Source organism: Leptidea sinapis, chromosome 28 (genome assembly GCF_905404315.1).
Source record: "Leptidea sinapis chromosome 28, ilLepSina1.1, whole genome shotgun sequence".
In the NCBI taxonomy this organism is placed as follows: domain Eukaryota; kingdom Metazoa; phylum Arthropoda; class Insecta; order Lepidoptera; family Pieridae; genus Leptidea; species Leptidea sinapis.
The window spans coordinates 10,000,001-10,025,522 of NC_066292.1; the positions used below are offsets into that span (position 1 = coordinate 10,000,001).

Below are 25,522 nucleotides of genomic sequence, written 5' to 3' on the forward strand. Positions count from 1 at the left end.
TATGCTCCTCTTCCATAAAAAAAATATTTTGGATAGAAAATTTTGTATAAAAGATAATAATGTAACGATTAAGCAAAAATACTTACCTATTTAAAAATACACGAGCTAAGGTGATATAAAGGTGGTCTGAAAATCTTGGGATGTCCATTGTCTGTTTGGGATTTTACCTGCTGAAAGAGTCATTAATAAAAGAATAAAAAGAAAATTATTTGATATTACATTCAGGCCACGGTCGTGAAATAAGTAAAGTAGCTAATTTTTCTCTCTTCACTAGCATTATAATTTACCACGTGACACATGACTGTTTACTCACGACTCGTATGTTGGAAGCGCCAAGTCCATTAGTCGTAGAAGTAATGGCGCAGTAATAAAGTATACGTGTCGCAGCCCTATCTGCCGCGTGCCGGTAGCGTGAGTAGGCGCCTCGAGAGCGGCGCTAATGTATTGTGGAGCGTTTGCTTCTGTTTAGTCACTCGCGCTAGTATTTAATTATGCAAGTACTTATTAAGTTTATTTTTTATGCTTTTTTATTTAGTCGTCATGACATCCACGTCAGTTAATGGTATAATCTCCTATATCTTTTTAGGTGACTATTTCATGACATGTTTATCCAAGGGGCTCATTTGATGGTAGGTAGCAGTCAGTTACAAAACGCATATTTGATATATTTTTCACGTAAATGACTTTGACTTAATGAAAAACTTAATCCGATCTAAAAATTAAATTCAATCTAAGTCTAAAAATGGAGATGGACGACCAGAGTTTACCGAAGTCACCAAATCATTATATCGTCGTATTTAGACATGCGACAGTTAGTAAATAGAAATCTTCCTTCAATATATATATATATATATATATATATATATTTGATTTTCGTCGGACAAACGCTTATAGGTTTTAGGAATCAACTCGTTGGTTACATAAGTAAGCAGAATCAGAATAATCAAAATCAAAACAATCTTAATTATTATAATTTTATAGTTGCAAGCCGGTAAGTTTCGTGTTTTTGTTTACTTGTATTCGGTTTTTATATTCTCCAAGTTTATTGTTATTTTATACTGCTGTAAAATAGCGTCCTTAATAAATTATTCTTTTAATTGACGTAACACAGTCGTAAAAGAATCGAACTTGTGAAATACCTAAGTGATTGCCCGCTGAATTATTTTTGGCATACTGTGTTTGCGTGTTTCTTGAGAAGTATCGATCAAAATTACAATTATTTGAACTGATTTAAATAAATATTTTTTTTATATTATAATACACTTCCTGTTTATAAATCTTCAAAATTATAAAATATTTAAATTTATTATAGGTAAGGTTCAAGTGATTATTATTAATTTATTGACTATCAAACAGTTTCTTTATTCAAATTTTCGTCGGAGATTTAACCTCACCTACAGGATCCTCGACATTCCCATAGTGTAATTTTAAGTATTATAAATAAAATCACAATTTTCTATCTTTCTTGAGTTAACTCTGGTTGTTATTAGCAAGAGCGATTTATGTTTATTTAATATCTGTATCTACGCACTTTCTTAAAAATATATATGTATATATATTTATATATATAGTCATATCTCTCTCTCTCTCTCTGTGCGTGTGTGTTGGTATTTGTTTTGTATGTAGGTACATATTTTAAAATATTGACTAAGCCATTTCTCTAGACGAGTTAGTTTAGTATCTCAATGCATTTTGTCCTTTTGTAACAAGAAAATATCAAATTATTATCATTATTTTTGATCCTGCATATAATTGTTATTCGCGCATACGAACTCGCTGTACAAAATATACTATATTATTATAACATCAACTATTCGGAACAAGAGTGAGACCGCAATCTCATAAAGCGAACGAGATCTAAGATATCGTCAAAATATATTTCATTTTAGTGTTCGCATTTGGAAACTTATTGAAATATCCGACCGCGCAGTCTGTAATGTTAATTGTCGAATATCGGAACGTGATCTTGTATATTTTTGCTTAATCATCGATAAATCTAGTTTTTTTATGATCGTGGTGGGAATGGGTGGCGAGATTGTTATCTCACGAACGTGCCAAATAGGTTATTTGTATGCGAAATTCAAGTTGATTGCGATTATTAAATTTTGTCTGATAGTTTGTGACTCGTAAAGTTTGCTTATTATATACCATAGCACTGTGTTGTGATAACTTCTTTTAAATATAAGACTACAATGCAAAGCATAGAAAGTGACAGTTTGGTGCGTTGTAAGCCTACACATAAAAGAATGCGTTACTTACGCATTCTTTTAAAAGCTGCAAATTTAAGGACTCTATAATGGACCGCACAGAATTCTTGATCGAACCCAAAATTCAGAGCGGCATCGCAATTGCTCTTGTGACGGTAAGACAACAAACATATTATTAAAAATACCTATCTAGTAATGATTATTTTGATAAGAAATACAGTAAATTAGTCATTATTGGGAAATTAAGTGTGCGATACAATTCAAATTTAAATAAAATCAAGTATTTTTTTGCACAAATCAGATTAAATATAATAAATCGATCTAATCATTTGTCTATCTATACTTTCGTAAAAAGCTAACTAAATATCGACTATTCCTTTTGAAATATTGTAAAAAAGATAAGGACTTAAAATCGGGTGACTGTTCGCTCGTTTGTCCTGCTCTTCCATTAAAAAGAATGTAAAACAACAACAAACCGGGCAAAGTTGGTAAGGTCTACTAGTATAGTATAAACGTGAAATTATCTCTACGTTTTAAGAGAGATGCAAGAAGCGTGCCATCCGACGCGCCAATCGTAACGTGCGGTGGGGCATCGAGCCTCGTTCAAACGTGCTAGTTGACCAACCTGCTTAGCTACTAAACACTCTACTGCTATTATCTTCTTAATAATTATTTAGTTCAAAGCTAAAACATTTGTTTTAACTTCTATTTTTATTAAAATTCGTACAAGTTTATTGCCCGCGATATTTCGGTGAATTTTCGGCTTTTATCTTCATATAAATCTAACGTGTCTGACTCGTTTGGAAATAAAAACTTTAGCGTGGATAAGAGTCGAATTAGCCATTGATCCACCCCTCAGACCAAACAATACCTGAGGAGTCCCTCCAACACTTACACACAATAAACGACATCTTCATAAAATAATATTACCAAATAATTAATAACATTAACATTTCCATATAAAGTAGAGGAGAAAACAATTAAAATATACCTACTTATAAAGACATACTAAAAAACAAATTTAAATTCAACTAAATAATGTCGGGTACCTGGAGAGTGATTACAACTACATTGGAATTTTTTATCTTGTGATTTTTTTAATATTTTGTAATGATTATTAAGTTTGACATGCCATGCTAGAAAAAAATTATCAACACTAACGTCCCAGCTATTGCTTACATTAGCACAACTAATAAATCAAGATTCTTAAATAATAAAACACCATAGCGTATATGTGTAAATATAATTTAGTTCAAAAAATAATAATTGTTTAGTCATTATACTTAAGGTAGGTTAAAAGGTTATTGTTTGCCAAAAGAAGAGCTTTATGATACAGATTCATTTATGAAAAGGGTGTGTTTTAAGTTTCTATATTTATGAACGTTTCTTCGTCGGGAGACCACGTCAAGTATATTTTGACTGTTTTATACACAGTTATGAAGACAGAACACACTTGATCAAGGGTTGAGACGCGTTCATTAATAGGTATAGATCTATGTCAGGTAATGTCGTTACGTGTTCGGTGGGTCATGTGCTCGTTAATTTGCTTATTGATATAAAAATCCGCTCATATAAATTTGTAGATATTTTGGTTACATTCAAAAGGCTCCGATGTAGGCGTGCCACAGGGTTCGATCCTTAGCCCGTTTCTCTTTTAATCTATATTAACAAACTTCCATTTATGGTAGAGAAACGAGCTTTATTATTTTATTTAAAATAAAACGGAAAGACAAAACGGTAGAGAGCAAAATATTAACGATATTATGTTAAAAGTATTAAATTGTTCGCCTGAGGCTCATATCGCCCCACACCACTCACGCATTAAGACCCTTCTTATACAACTGTTGCATAAAATACTATTAGGTACATAATCGCGACACAGGTGAATTGTTCCCCAACATAGTAAAGCTAGATGGCTTTTCAAATAAGTTCACGGGCTTACATGGGCATCAAGGGATGATAACAAGTAACTCCTTTTTTTATAAATGAAAGCGAATTTGGGTTTTGCGCTCTCGGGTTTTTTACTACGTAGACGTAATGTACGCAGACTGTTATAACTATCCACGTTGTTCACCAGGAGAAGGACCTCTCAGACCCCAAGCAGCTAGACCTGACCCGACAGCTGGCTGACTGTCTGTCCGTCTCGTTCGACGCGGTGCTCTGTCTCAGCAGGCTGCAAGAAGACGACACCGAAGACCTGCCGGTACTGAGGAGCAGGACGCACCAGTTCATCACGTGAGTGTTTTCTTTTGGAAATACTATTTTGTGTCACTTTCTTGCTCCTTTCTGTTATTTTTTTTTATAATGGACATATTATAAGATTGAATATCGTTGTAGTTAAGAGTTACCCTTAGGGTACTCCTAAGGTTAACGAGCGGATACCTTATTTCTAAGATTCTGCTGTTCGGCCGTCTGTCTGTCCAACATGTCTTTTAGCGGCATGTGTCTTATAAACAGCAATGCAATAGCCAGACAGCTAATTATTAAAAAGTAACATCTATTTAAAATTTAAATAAAATACTTTTTAAAGGATTAAAACGAGTGTAATCCTTTAAATAAGGCATTTTATTTAAATGTGTAATACTCGCGTTAATCAATGAAAATACTTTTAAATCCAAAAAGTTTATTCAAAATAGACATGAAATCTCTTATTGAACTTTAAAAAGCCGAGAAGAAAGTGAGCAAGAAACTCAGCGGGCGTCTTATTTTTTACGTTAAATTTGTTATGCCAATATGTTAGTAGATGGTTGCTTAGGAATGGCCTTCATCCATAATCTCAAAAGTAGGATACATACGCTAGTAGGAAAGGTGTTCTACTTACTCGCGGCCGCGCGCTAAACCTGCACGTTTCAACGTTAGTAGGGAAGATTTTCTACGTACTAGCGGTGCTATGTGCTTCGTGCTACGTACGCTTCTTCTCACTCTCTCTCAATCCCTCTTCTTGGACAAAAAGTCCAACATTTTCTAGTCACACATTGCGTTTCATCCGTAAAAACTTTACCCTCAAGCGACCAAAGAAGTTTCACTTTAAAAAAAAGGTTTTTTTATATTGTCATTGACATTTAATGTCAATCTCAGTGGTCTTTTAATCCCGTAACTCCTGAGCGAAGTCAACCGGACGGAGGGTCGGTATTGTGTCGCGTTTTTTTTCTAATCAGTTCCGATGTCGCAGAGTGGTGATTGACAGAGCATAATGTTTATTTGTATTGGCGTGGCGTATTGTTCTACGTATTCCTGTTATTGGTATTTTGATTGCGAGATTCGCGGCTCAATGACTTGTCGAGTAATTATTGGGGTTGGAATTTACGTTGTTGTGAAAATTGCTTATATAATTTAAAAAAATATATTCTTAATTCTTCCTGTACTGCTAAACCGGTTATCGTAATTTTGTGTGAGCTGTTATTTTTCATTATGATAATGTTTCCTTAGTTTTTCGCGTATAGGAACATATATCTCCCAAATTTAACCTTCTACATCAGATTTTTTATTTTGCTATTGAAGCACGTTCTGTCAGGTCAGCTAGTAGTATACATCCCTACTTTTAATATTGTAAATGTGAATGTAAGTTTGTTTGTTACGCTTTCACGCCTAAATCTCTGAAACGATTTAGATGAAACTTACTTGGTACAGAGATAGACTAAAACTTGGAAAAGGATACAGGCTACCTTTAATCGCGAATAAGCGTCGAGTAAGACGAAAGTTCGTACGGAGTCCAAAGAAAGTCACGCTCTCATGGCCTAACTTTGAATTTGATTTTGATTATTGTTTCCTAATGAAACAAAACAATGAATTTTGTATACTTTTAATTTTGGGCTTAAATAAATATATTGTAACTAACAAATATTTAGGAGTTTTTTATAATTTAGATCACAGTTTTGACTTTTGATGCGCATTATGTCTTGATCACGGCGATGGGAGAGAACTATGAGAACATTAAGGCGGTCTGCGTGCGCAACTCGGCGAATCATAGACTGCATAGATAATAAAGAAAATTACTAGACGCTATAACAAGTAAAATTGGTACAAAAATAGAAAGCAGAAAATTTACAGGAGTACTTTTAGAAAATATTTGTTTTTTCGTATGGGACACTATATGTGGCATCATCAAACCCGCAAAATCTTTATGATTTAGCAAAGGATGGCAAACACAATAAAGTTGGTTATAAAAATGTATCAAATGCTGCCCAAAGCAACTATTCCACGCGAATGAAGTCTCGGGTAAAAACTAGTTATTTTATAATTTTGGAGAGAGGCCACTGATCTATATAGTGGCTAAAACAATTTTGATAAAATTTCGTAGTGTGTTTAAGTGGAACTGTCGACAATGAACGATTTGTTTTTCGAAACCAAAAATATGATATGAAATTAATATTACATTTTCGTATTGCTTGTTGACTTTGAAAGTCTCATAGTACCTGTAAGATATAATCACTCGATAAATAACGTATGCGTGTAATTAGTAAAAACAATTTCCTAAAAAGTGGTCCCCCTAAAAATCATTGTCAATTAAGTGCAAAAGGTGCATTACACAAATTGAATAGAGCGCGCGTAGACGGGAACATGTGCGAAGTCGAGTCACATACTATTGTTCGCATATGGAACCTGTGTTGCATTGCACTTTGAGCCACAGAGCAGCCGTAACAGTTGGCCAAATAATGTGTTTATTTACGTTGATAAATATTTGCAATCTTAGCCAACCTTATTAAGTTTAGTCTTTTGAAATAAATTGAAATAAGAATTAATTAGCATTATACGATTCCCTAGTATAATAATTATGAAACTTAACGAATTATTTCATAATCCATACAATTATTATTTTTGAATTCATGTCTATATGTGTTTAATTACCAAACGGATAGACCGATTTAAATGAATTTTGTTTCCAGTGAATTCGAGAAAGGTTTAGATTCTCAAAACAGTCCATATATAAGTGAACTCCTAATCGGCTGATTTAACTTATTTTGATGAATTTTGTGTGTGTGTTTAAGTGAATTCGAGAATGGCTTCGATTCACAATTCAGTCCACTGGAAAATGTTTATTAATTATTTATTTTTTGATAAAAAGCGCTACGACCGCAGTCCCGAATATTCAAAAATATTTTATTTATAGTAAAAATATTTCAGTATCTCTAATGGGCGATCAAGGAACACATTGAGTTATTGTATTAAAATAAATCATGCCCTTATTGAACTATTACATTAAGATTTAATTAGTGTGTAAAGGTTTTCAGATATACGTAAAAAGACTATACATGTGGCAAATATAGTGCGGGATTGAAGAGAATATTTTACATGATTTTTTATCAAATATTCTCGCGCCTTGATTAACAAACACTCTTACCTACATATTTATTTGTATAGCTCATTAATTTCGTAACACATTTTTGTCAATTGTCTTGATTTTAAATATTTACTTATTCTACGTTCAACTTACCTCATCGAATACGTAATGACATTAGATATTGTAAAAAAGTTTCAATAATTTCATCAAAACGGTCCAAACGATTACAGTTTATTCAAAAAAGTTTAAAGTTTTAAAATTTAAGACGTGTACGTACAAGAAAACAAAGGGATTCAATAATGTTTTAGTAATACTTCAAATTATTTATTTATTTACAATAATGATCTTAAAAACAGGGGTAGTAGCAGTTTGGTCGGACTACTGTTACTCGTGATCTGTGGCTGTACTTTCCGAGGGCGATGTGACATCAATGTTTGTTAAATTACAAGTGCTTCATTGATCTAATCAAACGCAGTTGGTTCGAACCAATGTTGATAATGATAGTGCCTTCTGTATTACAAGGGGATTTTATGTTGTTCTAAGACATCATGTCTAAATGCGATATTTCACACATCACGTTGATTGGTAAATGGCATTCCAAAACCGTGCGATTTACAAGAATCTTTTTGCCTTGTACAGCGATTTAATGGATTCATCTTTTGTCTACTGTATTCTAGAGCCGATATGACTTAGCGACTAATTGTTAGAGTAGTTATGATTTTATGATTTCTTTTTATGAAATAAGGGCCAAGACGAGCTGGACGTTCAGCTGAGGTAATTGATACGCCCTGCCCAACAACCTGAACCTGAACCTGAAAACCCAAAAATTCTGAGCTGTACTACAATTGCGCTCGTCATCTTGAAACATAAGATCTTAAGTCTCATTTGCCTAGTAATTTCACTAGCTACGGCGCTCTTTAGATCTAAACACAATAATGCTTACACATTGCTGCATCACAGCAGAAATAGGCGCCGTTGTGGTACCCTAGTCTAGCCGGCATCCTGTGCAAAGGAGCCTCCCACTGGAACGCTATAACCTCTTCGCTCATAAAGTGACAGACTTAGCAATGTTCTCCATACTGGCAAAGCTTGCTTAACATAAAGTGTTTGTTTCATTGCAATTCAAAGTGGCAAGCTTGCTGTAACAGTTTTTTTGAAATGTGTGCCAAATTTCGAAAATTACGCGAGAATAATTCCGGGCGCCTGCTCGTTGTTAGAGTAAAAATATTCAGTAAAACCCGACGTTCACATCTGAAGATGTAAATCACTTCCTGCTCTCACCAGATCAATTATCGAACAATCTATTCAACTTGAAATCGAGTAGCACTCGTTCATTGTATTCGAGATATTGAATCGAATAATTAAACACTCGTTCGGTTGTTCAGATTGATTTTCTACATTATACTCGTGATGGCAATCTTATTTAATCGGAGGTTATCCTTAAAGACTCTTATTTTTATCACCACACTTTCAGACATCTCTGACAGATTCACTCAACCATCAATTGAAATCAACCATAATAATTAGTCTTACACCTAACGATAAAAGCGAACAGTTTGTATTCTTTAAAAAAACAATAATAGCCAACAGTAATTACAATAATTTTATGTGATAATAAAATTCAACTCAAAAGACCCGCGCAACAGAATTGTTTTTTACACTTGCTTATTGAGTAAATTCCTTCCAAAATTTGTGTCAAAATCACATTGCGAATCGATTATCGAACAATCGGTTGTACTCAAACACGAGTGGCACTTAGTCATTGTGAACCAAGATGCTGAATCGAATGAAACACTCGATTCGATATCGTTAGTGCTGTTATTATACACTTAGTTGGAATGCTTTTTTTTACCCTCGACATAAAACAGATTTTTGATGTAATGTAACGTATAATTGTTTTATAGTTAGAACATGTAAACGCCTTTTTTAATAAACGATAATAATAATTATATGAGGCTCTCAGAAATTTCTGGGAAACTAAAAAAATCACATTAATCCATTAATTTTATGAAATCCTCTATGCAAAGTCTCGGGTGCCTAAATCAGTTTTCGAAACACTTTTTCCATTCTGCCGCAGACATCTCTCCTACGGTCTTCTCGAACGCTGCGAATCTTAAAACTGGATCCGTTTCAGCGGATTTTCTGTTTTAGGGAATTAAAAGAAGTCGCACTGTGCTAGATTAGGACTGTTAGGCGGACTGACAGGAGGGTGACCCATGCAGCCTTAGTTTGAGAATATTACAATGAGCCTAGTGCTCAAATCAATAAACTCTGTAGCAATGATCAATATTCATCGGGCTAGTGGCTTATATTAAAAAAAACTAAATCAAACGTTTATACCCCATCAGACCCCCATATTTCGTACTGAAACGCAACGGGGCACTTCTCTACTCAAAATAATTAAGAGCTAAACATTTTAATTTTGCAATTGGTGGGCGGGGCGTCGCGATCGGACGACATGCTGACTAATTACAAAGCGGTTCATTGGCTTTTTGATATTCAACATGAATAGATTAACAGGACGACAATTTGTGCGTTTACCCTGCAATAATAATAATCGTTTCAACCATATATTTATTTGAATCATTGTTATAAACTTTTTTTTATGAAATAAGGGACGAGACGAGCAGGACGTTCAGCTGATGGTAATTGATATGCCCTGCCCATTACAATGCAGTACCGCTCAAGATTCTTGAAAAACCCAAAAATTCTGAGCGGCACTACAATTGCGCTCGTCACCTTGGGACATAAGATAAAGTCTCATTTGCCCAGTAATTTCACTAACTACGGCGCCCTTCAGACCGAAACACAGTAATGTTTACACATTACTGCTTCACGGCAGAAATAGGCGCCATTGTGGTGCCCATAATCTAGCCGGCTTCCTGTGCAAAGTAGCCTCCCAGTGGTTGTGTCCTCAAGAGTTAAAATAGATTACTAAGACGTTATTGTGTATTGATCTGTTTCTCTTACTACATTGGGATAAGTAAAAATAAGAAACTGTAAATCTCTTATAAATAAAAGTGATCCTAAAAGATTTGTTATTTAATATGTTAATAGAAAAATTTTAAGCTTGTTCAATGATTACTTGGATAATTAGGTAACATTCTTATTTAGACATAAAATCTAGACAATTTGTTATGTTTTAAAGTGATAACCCTCACTTCTGGGATTAATTACACAAATAAAATTTGAAAACAAACTTTTATGAACGATATGGGACACGAACTCGCTATCTCTCGCGTTCTGTGCGAGACCCAACTGAGCCAACCGTTCGAGTGACGTATTGTTAATAAAATCTTGTATGCTTTGTTCAACTCTCAGGTCAGTCCCGCATCGTTAGTTAAAATTGTTTTCAAGTTTTATTTATTAGATATAAAATGCTTATTTTGTAATTGGAAGTCAACACAACTAGTTTTCACCGTTATAAGTTGCACCAGTTGACCAGCGATGACATTATTAATTAACTAAAGTGCCGAAGACTAAGTAATTATTTTTCTTTTATTAGAGACGACTCCGCTATGTAGTTTTATTATAATTATTTCATAGCTTTGGCCGCATTGTTTTTGTTCAATTGCGTGAAATTACACAGATGTGTCATTTTTGTTTTGATGAAATTAGGACATTCATTATTTTATAAGATTACTAGCTGACCCAGCAAACGTTGTATTGCCGATATTAAAATCGCGATACAAAAGTAATTGTTGATCGTAGATGGGTGAAAATTTGAAGTTGTATGTATTTTTTAATGCTGACTCATAATCAAACAAATTTAAAAAAAAATGTCAAAAAATCCTTTGGACCTTAACATTAAGGGGGTTGAAAAATAGAGTATGTTGTCCGATTCTCCGAGACCTACCCAATATGCACTCAAAATTTCATGAGCATCGGTCAAGCCGTTTCGGAGGAGTTCAATGTTTAACACCATGACACGAGAATTTTATGTATTAGATATTGCACTTGTAACTACTCGTTGACAGAGCATACTCCCATCTTAAAGGCAGGCGACGCATCTTGTCCACTAACCACTGGTGGTTAGTAAGCCTTTTGCTCGTTTGCCCCTTTTACATAAAAAAAATAATATTTGATTTTTGTACCTTTTGTAATTTATTTACACCATACAATAGCTTATATCCATGGCGGAACAGAAGATTCGTGCTAAGCAGATGCGTAATGATAATTAACTAATTATTCTTGAAGTTATACTTCCTTACGCGCGTTATGAAAAAATGATGAGAGTGAAATTTTAAGATGCGCGCGCATCACTATAACACAAAAGTAACAGGTTGAAGTTGGTTGCTAAAATTTTCTGACGTTTGCGTCATTCGTTATTATTTGGTTTCTTCGTCCATTAGGACAGGCAAAGGGTTCAAGCCCATACAGCCGTATTCATTATTTAATAATTAATTGTCAAAGCCATCTTTGTAAGATTTTGACAATATTGTTCTTTCTAAAAACGTAGAATAGCACGAGGAATAAATTATTTTATTGATTTTTGCTTCGTTAGCCCAAAGAAGTATAACTTCTTGTGTGCATACAGAAGTACACACACACTTTTTTTTATAATTGTATAATTTTTAATACTAAAAATGCACTTCGTTTCAATACCGGTGGCAGAGTCTCCAAAGCACTGGGAGAATTGATTAACCTGATAAGCAGCCAAACTGTATAGTTGTCATTCATACGTGATAATGCTTCGCTCTAATTGTTATTGAGACGACTGATAGAAAAAAAAAACATTAGATACTTCCGTTCGATTACCAGATGACACCTACTAAGAGATTATCATCAAAGAATTTGATTAAATCACATCACAAAATTCAATGTTATATTTAATGAAATAACTACACTTAAACAGTTTAAAATTGTAAGTATGGTCATGAATGAATTAAGTTGTGTTTTATTATGGCAAAATAAAAAATAAAAAAGGCAAACCAAAAATGGCCAATTCTCTCACGGCAAGACGACTTTGGTCCCTCGTACCAGGGACTAAAAGTGACCTTTTCATCCAGATGGAAAAAAAACGTGGTGCGTGGTGGTGAGATAAGTAGAACATTGCCCTGATTGCATTGAGTATGATCTACTTTTCTCCCTAGGTGCGTAATATACTATCTTCCTCATCAGTACAATAAAATTTAATCAAATTACCTTTTGACAGCAATATTTATTGAGCAAACACATCAGTTCATGTTTTTCTCGGCGTCACTTGAATATTATAATTATTATTATAAACGCAAGTGTCGCCCCCGCCTATCCCATTCTTCCCTGCATTATGCGCACTTAATTCAATCCATCGAAGAAACAATATTTATTCAATAGAGGCCCGGTGAGTGAAGGGGGGTGACAGCGACCCCTGGCGGACTCGCATTCAATTTGTGTTTTGTCAATGATGCGCGCTCGATTTAATAGCAGGTGACTGTAATTGTGCGCTATACCCTAGTAGGCGACGCGTTATTATTATTGATGTGTTTCGTTGTTTTATACGCTTCTCTGATTTGGCCTCGCTTAATGGAATTAGTTAAAATTCTTTGTAATATGAAGGAAATATTTTCTTCGCTTCTCATGCTCTGAAATTGCTTATTTGTGCACGATATAGGCTGCACAAAATCGATTTTTGTACACAAGTGCACAAAAGGATTTAGTCATAAAATATGTATCTATATTAAGGCAAAGAAAATGAGCCATACAGCCAAACACAATAAAAAAGTTCAGAGATAGAATTTGTTATTTTATCATATTTACTTTAATTTATGTGCCTCATATATTTTTTAAGACATAAAAGATATTAAAATTTTAATTTAAATACAGTAGGTTATTTAATAAATTATATATATATATATTACAAAATTAATTTAATAGTAGGCTGTATAGGTCTGGAGCCCAAGCCTAAATATCAATGTCGTAAGATTAAAAAAAAGCGGCGGGAAACAGGTCTTGTTTTTTCATGTGGTGTTTCTTCAAATTTGCTAAAATTGTTAAAAATGTCCATGTTATATTATTTCTGTTTTATTTCCTCGCAATCGAGATGAAAAGCAGAGTTTATAACTCGCCCACAAAACGATTTTATCCTAGACATTACTATCAGCCCTCACTTTCGGCTCGGGCTGCTAAAAGTCTCGGATAAAAAATGGTTCGTTTTGTGCACTCGTTGTAAAATCTACTATTTCATGTCATCTATTCGAATTAAATCAAATTTGATGTAATTAGAACATTACGTATTGCGTACTTTATCATGGACGTTTGTTTCCGAGTCATGGATGTTTATAAGTATTTATGTATGTTTAAGTAAGTATATTGGTTTAAATATATCGTTGTCTTGTACCCATAGTAGAGGCTATGCCTAGTTTGGGGCAAGATAATTTGTGTAAGATTGTGTCAATATCAAAATATCGCTTACCTACTCAAAAAGTTATCGAATTTTAATAAAAAGCCACCGAGTTGTGTAAGAGCTTTGTTTTTTTTAATAGTTCAGTTTCGTGTTTATTTTAGACAATAATGAAATGCGCCACTAAATAAAAAGCTTAACTTTTGGAACAAAGACTGACTGTAGACAAAGGTAGCTGTTGGCCATTTAAGATTTTCGATTTGTACAGAATACACCTAAACCAAACTAGTGATATAAAATACGCCATATTTTTGATTTAACGCCGCATTAGCTAATACATTGACGACTCGTCGCGCACGGCGGCATATGCGCATGTTCACTGCGAAATTAAATCAAAATACACGATCGCAAAAAGTGTCACAATAATTCTTGCTACATTACACTCTACCCCTTATTAGCCGACCCGAACATGCCTCACGGGCGCTAATAGATACTTTAGACATCGAATAGCCAATAAATACATGAAAGACTTGCGGAATATTTCATAAAAGGCATAAAGGCATAAAAGGCATTTGTTTTCTCAAAATTGATTCCTTTAGAATTCTTTTTGATGTCATTTCTCATAACTACTATATTAAATTTTCATAAATGTACTGACAATGAATAGTCATAATATTTATTTCTTTAAATGTTTCTTGGGGAGACTGTCTATAACCAAGCTGATATATAGCACGAACAGCTCTCTTTTGCATATCAATGTCAGCAGCATGACCCCATAGTAAAATACCGTACGTCATGATGCTGTGAAAATAACTGAAGTACACTAATCTAGCGGTCGCAACATTAGTGTACTCTCTAATCTTTCTAACTGCATATGCCGAAGAGCTGAGTCTATCGCCTAGATGAGCAATATGTGTGGACTATGTGTATTTCACGGATAATGGTGAAATATGGAGTGTACTTTCTGTGACATTATAAGTATGGTATGGTTTATTATGATTAAAAAAATCTAAACCGTACATCGCTTTAAAATTAATTCTCAATTTAAACAAAAGCGGGATGTGCTAGACCACACAATAGAAGTGAAATCTTCATCAAGGCGATGTTAATACAACGAAAGACATATTTTTTTGCTATATTCCTTACGTAATAATATTTACAATATAAATCATATAGTGCTTTTTAGTTTTTGTAAATCTTTTTTTATTGTAACATTTCACTTACAAAACTTCTCATATCGAATGTGTGTCGATAAATTTTTAATTATCCTAGTGATCCTGGTTAAGGTGATGAAAATATTGTTATGCCATCGGTCCTTGACGATTGTGCGTCCGCTCATCTGTCCTCTTTATATATTTGTTTAACATATAAGATAATACATAGATTAAAATACTTATTGTATACAAATACTTACCCCCTTATTCATAATGGTCCGCTAACTTAAAACACCTGTACAGAGTGTTATTTTTCATTCTGACTTAGGTCAATAGAAGAAGACTTTAAGTTAGCAGACTATTATGAATAAGGGGGTTAAACTTTATGAAGGCTTCCTGTGTGTGTTGGCCGCTGCATTTTTAATTACAAAAACACTAAAAATGAATATACCAATCTTCGATTTGAGTGTATACATAAAAGAGTATTGATAGTATAATAAACAATAAACGTTTACAATAACAATTTTGAGTTTTAGTTGTTTAGTTTCCGTGTTCAAAAAGAGTCGCTGACATGTAACATTTTTATATTACTTTCAATCGGTTGTTTCAATCCGTATGTTATACGACCTTCATGTAAGTCGCCACAGAGATAATCACGCCCACGTCAGAATTCAGTGAACCAGCAACACACATAACTATACGAGAAGTAGCCTCATTACCATATGCCAGTTGTAGTTTCTGGCAACTTTCTTTTGACTTGGGCCACAGCGAAAATCATGAAAAATCATGACGCGAATATTTTCTCGAGTTAAATTCATTGCAATGCTGCCACATAAATTGAAACGCGGTGCTAAAATGTAAAACAAATAACAATCACACAAATTAAAATGCTTCTCTCGGAGTTTTATTTTTTAATTTTCTGTATTTGTTTTTTAAATCAATGTATAATAAATGGCTTACCCTTAAGCTGCCTTATAGCCTGTGTTTCTACTTTTATTTTAGAATACTAAGTTGTGGGTTGCGCTGTTATTGCTATTTCCGACAGGGCTACGAACTGCAGAGTTTATAAGCTGCTGAGAAAATCTTAGGTCTTTCGGGTCAAGCAATGGCAAATAAAAACTTCGATTTAACCATCACATGGACAAGCAGCTCGTAGATTATATGGAAGTGCCCCACAAATAATCAACCGTGACCGACCCCAATCAACAATTATAACCGTCTCGATGTCAGTATTTCAAATTCGCATTAGGTCGTGTTTTGCAAATGTGGTTCCGATGTAGTCTCGGGGGAGTGGGTTCGAATACGGCGCGTGACGTGTCCCTAGGCGCCCGTCGACTGTGGAATATTTTAATACGCAGATTATTGTACCCGTGACGTTCCTGCTTGTGTTATTTGCTATATATTTTTAGTATTTCGTATTCTGAAGTTTTAACGGTATTTGGGGTATTTCTAATGAGCTTAAAAAATATATGTCATTATCGACACGGAAAATACAACTGACCTTGTTTGGATAATTATGTATAAATCACGCTTGATGTGATTTCCAAAAAAAAAATTGAATACCTATAATATTCTGACCTTAATTCATTAATTCTATTATTGCACTGATTAAAAATCTCTTACGTTACAAAACATAGATAAAAAACGAAAACTACTTTTATTTGGCGATGATAACTTCATCAAATAATAAATATCACGGATAATCGCCGTAATGTTGTTTGCAAACTAACTACGAGTATATTGTGTGTCCAAAATCTTAATCAAGATTAGAGTTATCTCAATGTGCCCCCCGCGGTGTATCCCGTGATGCCCCGCGGTGCCCCTCGGTGCCCCACTGTTCTGTTGTGTCCACTGCCCACTAAGTGTAAATATATTATTGTTCAGACAACTAACGAGGGGTACTTGAGTTTAAATAATGATTGAGCTTAAAATATTTGACGTTATGGAGTTCTGTTTTGAGTTGTGTTCATTCAGACAATTGGCGCAAATAATTATTGTTTAATGAAAGAGCAGTCGTGTTATTAAAGTTCTGCGTATTGTTTTTGGCCTTAATGAGAATCTCTCAAGCATTGAAGTAATTGATTCGATGTGCGTGTATTTTTATCATTAAGTATTTGTGTTGCTATAATCAATAACCAATACGTCATTCCGCACATGTCTCAGAGCGGAGGCTAATATAAAAAGCCACTGCCAATCCGGGTAAAGAGGTCAATCAAATTACATTACGGTAAGCAACTAGTAAAGCCATCAAAAACAAAAAGAATGTCTCGCAATTCAGTTCGTCTACCGGAAAAAGTTGTGAGATTCATGTAATACTAAGTCGGTCATATTTCAGTTCTTAAGGAGAAGGGTGAGCAGAAAACACGCAAACAAGGTGTTTTTAGACAAGTTTTGTGGTGAAAATATAGCATTTGGAGCTATGAACACTACTTAATCCTGTTACACATATATATATAGTTAACACTCCAGAATCTTTTTGAACCACCACTTTTCTTTGCAGTTAAACAAGTTTTTTTGGCATAGCATGACGCATTTGTTTAGTACTACTCTCAGAAAAGTTATTCTTACAGCTTGTACTTTTTTTGTGCGGGTACATTTATTCACATTAGTAATGATCAACGAGGAGTGTACGCATATAAACTGCTTGCACCTGTTAAAATGTTACGTTTCCACGCAAGAATTTAGAAAATATTGACTTTGTTCATAGATGGCGGGCCGGCAGCCGTGAACTCATATCGCTCAAGGTCGCTGGCATTTAGTGTCGCCTTAAGGGTCATTTCTGTTCTAAGTAGTTAGCTAACCTAACAAAATCTTCTAATTATTGTTTATTCATTTTTTTTAAATTAAATGTTCATATCAATATTGAATATATATTATGCTTAAAATAAATAGATGAACTTGGCCATGACATGAAAACAGATTGTATGATATTTATTTTGATTAAAAACACAATATATCTCACAATTAATACTTATCATATTAGTTTGTGCGATGGCCGAGTCAATCTAATCTGTATTGATATATTCTTAAAGTGTGAGATCATTTTGAAAGTCATTTATGCTTTAGTATCCATCTGATTTCATGCTCAAAAAGTTAAAAATTTTAAAATAGTCATTTAAAAAGAAGTGCTATTATTCAGAAGTGCGTATGTTATTTGACTTTGGCCATTGAATGAAATACTTAATAATAATTTGCAAGCATCCATTTTGTTTATATCTCAATTTTCCCCTCGCAGCTAGCGTTTGTCGCCCGCTGTGAAGTTGTGACCACTGTTTGTTATTAGAGGTTAAATTATGAAATTGTCGTTTATACTGAAAATATCGAACATTTTTTGTAAAATATTCACTTATCAACAAAATTTACACCCTTGTGATTTTTTGTTTTGAAACAGTTTAAGTTTTTTTTCTAATATCAAGGAAAAAAATTAATGACATTTAAATGCGGATAAAATAAGGTGTCGTTTAACGAATATTAATGCTTTAAATAAGTATTGTAGGATATTAACCCACTATACTTTATAATAATAATAATAAAAAGCCTTTATTCACTCCAATTACAGTACAATAAAAATACAGACAGCCAAACTCCATAGTAGTTTGTTGGCAGAGAAGCAGCTCCCAAAGTTATATAGATATTACAATTACCTCCGTCTTTCTTTTCAGTTTTTTAGCAAATGAGCTAGAATGTTCCTTTTATACTCAGTTTTAGTATTGGGCTTATTTCTGATATGCCTAGGCATACTGTTTAACAGTTTTGGTACAAGAAACCTTCTAGCTCGTTCACCATAATAATTCTGCGTTCTAGGTACAGACAGCATATACATTTCTTTCCTATTCTTTCAATTGGATTTTTATAACATTTTTTTTTCTTTCTGTATAGCTATTAGCTGGCCAAAGTCCAAACGTAGCCGGAGTAGGATCTCTCGCTATGGATTCGTCCCTTTACCTCATCCCATAGGTTCGCTCAGATATTTATTCATTTACAATACTCGCGGTGGGAGCCCTGGTATACGTCTGTTATACCGTCCTATATAAAAATGCTCTTCACCGAGCGAGGGGTGATACAAAAACAAGTTCGGTTTTTTTTCTCGGCACTTCCTTAAAAAAACAGAACTTTGCTCCATGTAAGGTATGACCGATTTAAGCGCTCATGTGTAAAAAAAATCTTTGGTAGGGTTGATAGAGCTTAGTAAACAAGAAAAAGAAAAGTGAAAACAATTTCGTCATTCATTTATTGAATGAACATTCGAAAATCTAAATTCAAATTTGAAATTGTTGTACACATACTAAACAGTCATGATTTATTGGCTTATTTTATTATTTATTATTTTTATGATTTGTCGTTATCGCGGAAAAAATGGTAGTTAGGGCCAGGACTGGCGAGCTTTAAAGTGGTTTTCGAAATATAGGCCCAGCAGAGTTAAAACGGATTCTCGAGCCGGGTGAGGTCTTACGTTATCTTGGTGAAGATCGGTTAACGAATTGGGGCTGTCTCACTGCGAGTTTCGACATCATTATTGCCATGTGTATTTCAAAATTGGTTTATTACTATGAAAAAGATAATTAACGCTATCGGAGAATATAGTGAACAACAATGAATTCATTTTTGGCCATAAATAGTATTTTTTTTCTCGTTCTGGTTGTAGTTTTATATGACCGGTTATTTGTTGTAGATACACGGGACTACAACAATAATTTAGTTGCCAAGCATCGGCTCATTGAAGAGGCGTCGACCGCGAAATTCGAACAGAAACAAATCGGCCCTAACACGTGCTAAGTTCGCACCGAGCGGTCCCACCTGCGACCTCCCACGACACTTAACGTCGGATTACTCCCCGTCTAGTTAACTCTGAGATTAGATTGGAGATTAGCATGCTTTGAATGCAGGGTTCCTTAGAGCTCAGCTGCTCCAACAGAGCTTGACTGAAACAACAATGGTAGCTTCTAGAAGATTCAGTTTTAATTATTGAATATAATTACGCAAATACAATCGGGACAATAATCCACCAAATATCAAATGTCAATTTAAAGCGACCTCTTTACATTGGCCGAGCAACGTGGCCGATCGCGAGTTAGCGTAAGTCCAGTAAAGCTTAACTGAGGTAAACTTATGAATGGCTTTCGTTTTGCCAAATCTATTGAGTTCTCTCGTACACGGCCATTTTGCTTCTTCGTGTGGGGGTTCCCGTCTAGTCCATTTGTGGCACTGTTGGTCGATCGTCAATTCATGGAGGCTTCGTCTAAATTAATGCATTGCTATTTACGTGGTATCATTTTTATAAAGGTTCCATCTGCTAGGCTCCCTAAAATTGCAAAATCTTTTAAAGTGGACTGTGCTATTTTATGATAAACTCCCAAATGATATTAAAGTAGGATAAATTATGCGCTTTTTTGTTTTTATAGCCATATTAATTTTTAAATTAACCTAAAAAATAAATTAACACCTGAAGCCTAGTATAATGTGAAAGTTAATTAATATTGTTACACTTATTTGAATGCTTTTTTAACTTTTGTACTTCATCCTGATTTGCACTAAATAACTTATAAAGTTTTACAGTGAATAAAATTTTTTTCGAAATTTGAATAAATTAGTTCAGTAAGTTACAGATAAACTTATTTTAAATTAACGATGTTTACTAGCGTGTCATGGAAACGGATAGGTAGGTACGAAATGAATTTAATTTGTCTCATTTTATTAAAATTAATATATTAGATTATGACATTGTTAATTCAGGACAACTGTATAATATCCATTGTTAGGGATTAAATATAATCTCCAAAGTATGGTGGAAATATGACACGCAACGCGTATCAGTAAGTCGCGTATCGCCCGCGACCCGATTAATCGAGTCGGACAATCGAATATAATCGAGTAGTGTACATCGCTGCCGATTATCGTTCACTCGCTAAGTAGTCGCGACACTGGGGTGTGATCTATTGGGGCGTGGAAGAGGGATGGAGATAGGTTTGTAGTGTGCTATAAAGCGGGATGGCACACGGTGCTTGAGAGTTGAGTAGCAGCGACAGATTGGCGCGCACATGTCGAGATGCGATGCGCTTTTTGCTAACTTTGTAGTCTAGTGATGGGTGTTGTAATATCGATACTAGCTATATATATTTTTAAATAGAAGGACAAACAAGGTCACTTGATGGGAAGTGATAACTTTTTCACCATTTCATAAGTAAGAATATTCTGTAAGTAGTTTAATTGGCAAGGTAAAATAATTAAAAAAAAATGAGCTTCAATTATTTCAATTTTATGTTTAGACTACAATAATTATAAAACTTTTTTTTTCCTTACGACATATTCCTCGCTTCCTTCAGTTATTATTTTGCGTTCATCTTTAGTCTTTAGTGTATAGATTTGGAAATTCTACGAAGTAATTTTGTGTGTAGATATAGATAGGTAGCTGTTTGGCGTTCTAGTCTTCATTAACGAAACGTTTATATAATATGAAATCCAACTCTGCTCACCGAACGAGCCCCCTTATTTGAACCAACGATACATATAAGAGTGTTACGGCTCAGTCTAATTCGATTTCCACAAAATTAAGTGATCAGTGCGGCTTTACAAGTTCTCACTTCAATAAGTATACAATTAAAAGGCAACATAACGAACTGTATTATCGATATTGTTGTGAGATAGGCCCTTCACTAGCCACTAGTGCGGTACTAGAGGGCGCACGGGCCGCGGGCGGAATGGCAGCACTTGTTTGTGCGATTTAATTTCATTTATCAGCGCATTACTTACTCAGAAAGAATTACTTACCCGGATTACGACGGGAGCTGTGTCCTCTATTGAATGTAAATATGTCGATAATTTGATAATACGATGTAGGTATGTGTTTGTGTTATGTAAGTTTGAAGACAGTTACGATTCTGAGCTCTGTGCCGTTGATAGACTTAAATGACAATCTAACATGGCTGCGTTAATGTTATTATGCCTGAAACTAGTATTGTTTTGAACAGAATTTATTACTATCGTCCTGTATATGGATCAGTGTCATTTCTAATTTAACTATTCTTATCACCTTTTTTTCAGAATTAAAATGAAAAAGTAATATTTTATAATTAGATTCGATGAAAAATTAAAAACACCCTTGAGAAATAAAATACTACGAGAGGTCGCTAATTGGCCGTAATTCGATGATATTGTATTTTTATGAAACGTAATGTTATATCTTAAGCTTTTGCTTAGATATAACATATATATTATATATGTACATGGGCGGTTGGTTCAACAATCTTCACCACATGAGCTACCTTGCCCCCTCTTATTTAAAAAATAATTATACATTTTTTTTTCTCACTAAAAGTGTGCTTGCTATCAACCTGATATTGTTACTCTTCATTGACATTATTTAAAAGTAAGTAGGTAAATATTGATTGAATTATTTAATTTTATTTATTAATTTGTTATACATTTCATAATGCTATTAATTTCTGCACTTCTTCTCAATTTTTTTTTCAAAACTTTTTCTTTGCTAAATCTCAAATTCTTCAAAAGTGTTCTTCAAAATGTTACATACATACCTATTGAGTATGTGTGTAGTTTCATTTTAAGATCATCAGATAGCAAAGGATGGAAATATAGGTCCGTTATTCGAACGTTAAACTATAATGGTATGAACCACAAGCTACCCTCATTTTCGCACATATGAAAAAGTAATAAACGTATTTTGTGATATATCAATCATTTATCGCCGAGTACGGAGCCCATTTGCAACACATTTTAAATTCCCGCCCGATTTAACAAAGGGTGGCTCGAAATGAATTTGTTTAGATTACATTTGCATGTGTTAAGTTGAAATAAATTTTATTTCTGTATTATGGGTCACGCCCTGTATTTATTACCTGATTAGTTCTCTGTCGACGTCGTACGCCTTGGAAATGGCTATGACGTCATGGGTAGTTCTTTCCACAGTTTGGTTGTGTGTAGAAATAAGTTACAGGTATTGGTTCTAATCACGAGCTAATTTTCGCAAGTCTACGTCTCGTATGTTCCTATTTTTCTTGTAAACGGCCCTGCGTTTTAAAACTGCCCTTTTGACTCTGATTTTTAAGTCCCTGTGCAAGTCGGTAATTTTTTTATGGGAGAGGAAGGCAAACGAGTATACGGAATTTTGTCAACTACTGGTAAGTGGACATCCACCGAGAATTCTCTTGTAATACCAGAGTGAATACCAATGACAAGAGTGTTGCCGGCCTTTGAACATGGTGCTTTGAATGTAGCTTATGTTTATGACGTCAATGGTGTCCCGATATATTTGACGACTTTGGATGACGCTATCAATTTGATCACTTTCGGTGAATCGATGTATTTGGTAACGATGGGTGTTGCCATATTTTTGAATACGCTATCTTTTTGACGCTGACTGGACCAATCAGATGAAACGTGTTCTCAGGCAGCGACAATCGAAGGAAAAGGTCTTTCAAAAATCACTTCCCATTTTGAACTCACAATTAAACCAAAAATATTCCAATTGTATGTTTTAATTTATAGTTTATCATTTTAAGATTTACCGAGGTTGGTTAGTTCTAGCATTTTAATAAATTTACTTTAACTAAGAGGAAACAAAATCATAACTTTATTCTTCACGGTTTTTAAAACTAATCGGGTTAGCGGATTGTTATTCAATTAGTTTGTATGTTAGGAATGTTTTAATAAATCATTTCTTATCGATTGTGACTAATGTACTTTTTATGGGTTACAAAATACTTATTGTAGTTTATAAATTAATTTGGCTCAGCGAAATTAGTTTTAACTCAACGTTTTGCTTGCTATGCTCTCTCTTGCGATACTTGAAGAATAACCAGGCGATAATATAGGCACTGTTCTGGGATCATTTTGAAGGTAATTTAAACATGGAAACATTACGCATTAGTTCCGTAGACGAAAGTATCTGTAGAAGCGTACTGTAAATTGATTTATACGGCGTTATCCTCATGGTGTAAATATTATATTTTGAGTCGTACCGTAGTAGTGCTGTGCTGGTATTGAGCTTGTTAAGCCTTTTTACACGCTTTTTAGTAGCTTCACCTATATGTATGTTTGTTTGTTTGTAACCTACTCGTGCGCAATTTTGACCCACCTTAAACGGCCAGATTTCGTTCAAACTTTGTAGATTTATCGTTTTTCAATTTGCAAAATAAGATTTTTGTTAATTGATATAATTTTTTCATCCATTGTAGATAAGGGAAGGTATTGATGTTCATTTTAAATTTCAACCTGTATCTTTTCAACCAAAGCGTGTTTTTTAGTTTCTTTTTTTAAACTACTTTGATATATTTCATGCATCTCTATTGTGCTATAATTTCCTTTATTAGAAAACTAGAAATTGTGATCACTTAGTATGTTCACACCAAGAACAAATATAAACTTTTTGTGTGTTATTAATAAATGTGAATTAAAGTTATTCAAAACTTTACATTGCGTTTAATAATAAGACAGGTTATGCCTACTACACGGGTAAGTTGAGGCCTTTTTTTTGACGCACTGTATGTTTTTACAATATGATCTCAGATAATGTACAAAATAAATGTTTTGCAAAATCCAAAAGAACTATGTGACCCGTGCGAAAATACTTTGCTCGCAATAAACAGTCCCACTGGAAGAACTATTAGGACGATAATAGATGACTCATATTAACACAGTCTATATTCACCAGTGGGAGGCTCCTTTACACAAGATGCCGGCTAGATTATGGGTACCACAACGTCTCAAATTTTCTGTCGTGCAGCAGTAATGTGTAAGCATTATTGTGTTTCGGTCTGAAGGGTAGCTAGTGAAATTGCTGGGCAAATGAGACTTTACATCTTATGTCTCAAGGTGACGAGCGCAGTTGTAGTGCCGTACAGAATTTTTGGGGTTTTTCAAGAATCCTGACCGGCACTGCATTGTAATGGGCAGGAAGTATCAATTACCATTAGCTGAAGGTCTTGCTCGTCTCGTCCCTTATTTTCATACAAAAAAAGTATGTGCGCGTAATTAAATTAACAATTTTTTTGGTCTTCTCTCGGGTAATTATGATGGTGAAATGATTCCCTAATATTATTGTATCCTCGTTGAAAGAAACCCTTCTTATTAATAAATTGTATAGTATCGATTAAGTCACCTAACCCAACAAAACAACAAAACAATAGGTTTCATGTGTCTTTAAATATTTTCCTCGTCTGTCCCGTTGTATCAACATTACTGTATTTTGGATACTTAAACATAACAATATTTTTTTTTTAATAAATTTATTACCTTCAGTTTACGAAACACAATCAGTCTCCAAACGGCAAGATGAACCCATTTTGGGTGCTTAGATATTTTTAATCAGTACAGCTTTTAAGTATACGCGAGACAGAAACAAGCGCGTTATCTCTATAAGGCGGATAAGTGGGACGTCGGCCGCATTCCCGTATTAAAATAAAGCCGATCTGTACCAAATTAAAATTCCACGCATGCTTCGGGTGGTTCAGCTTATCCTGCAGACATATTGTTCAAGTTACACCGACCTACGCTGGTAATAGAGGCGCGGGTTTTTCCGTAACACAATTTTGTAAACATGTTT

The 25,522-nt window shown here is 34.3% G+C and overlaps 1 protein-coding gene across 1 annotated transcript in view; it reads left to right on the forward strand.

The window, feature by feature from the left end:
- LOC126972947 (227 kDa spindle- and centromere-associated protein) overlaps window positions 1–25,522 on the forward strand; it is a 92,217-nt gene that overhangs the window by 31,832 nt on the left and 34,863 nt on the right. Inside the window, exon 15 of the mRNA XM_050820041.1 lies at window positions 4,285–4,442. Coding sequence (XP_050675998.1) covers window positions 4,285–4,442 — 158 coding nt within the window. The remainder of the gene's footprint in view (window positions 1–4,284; window positions 4,443–25,522) is intronic.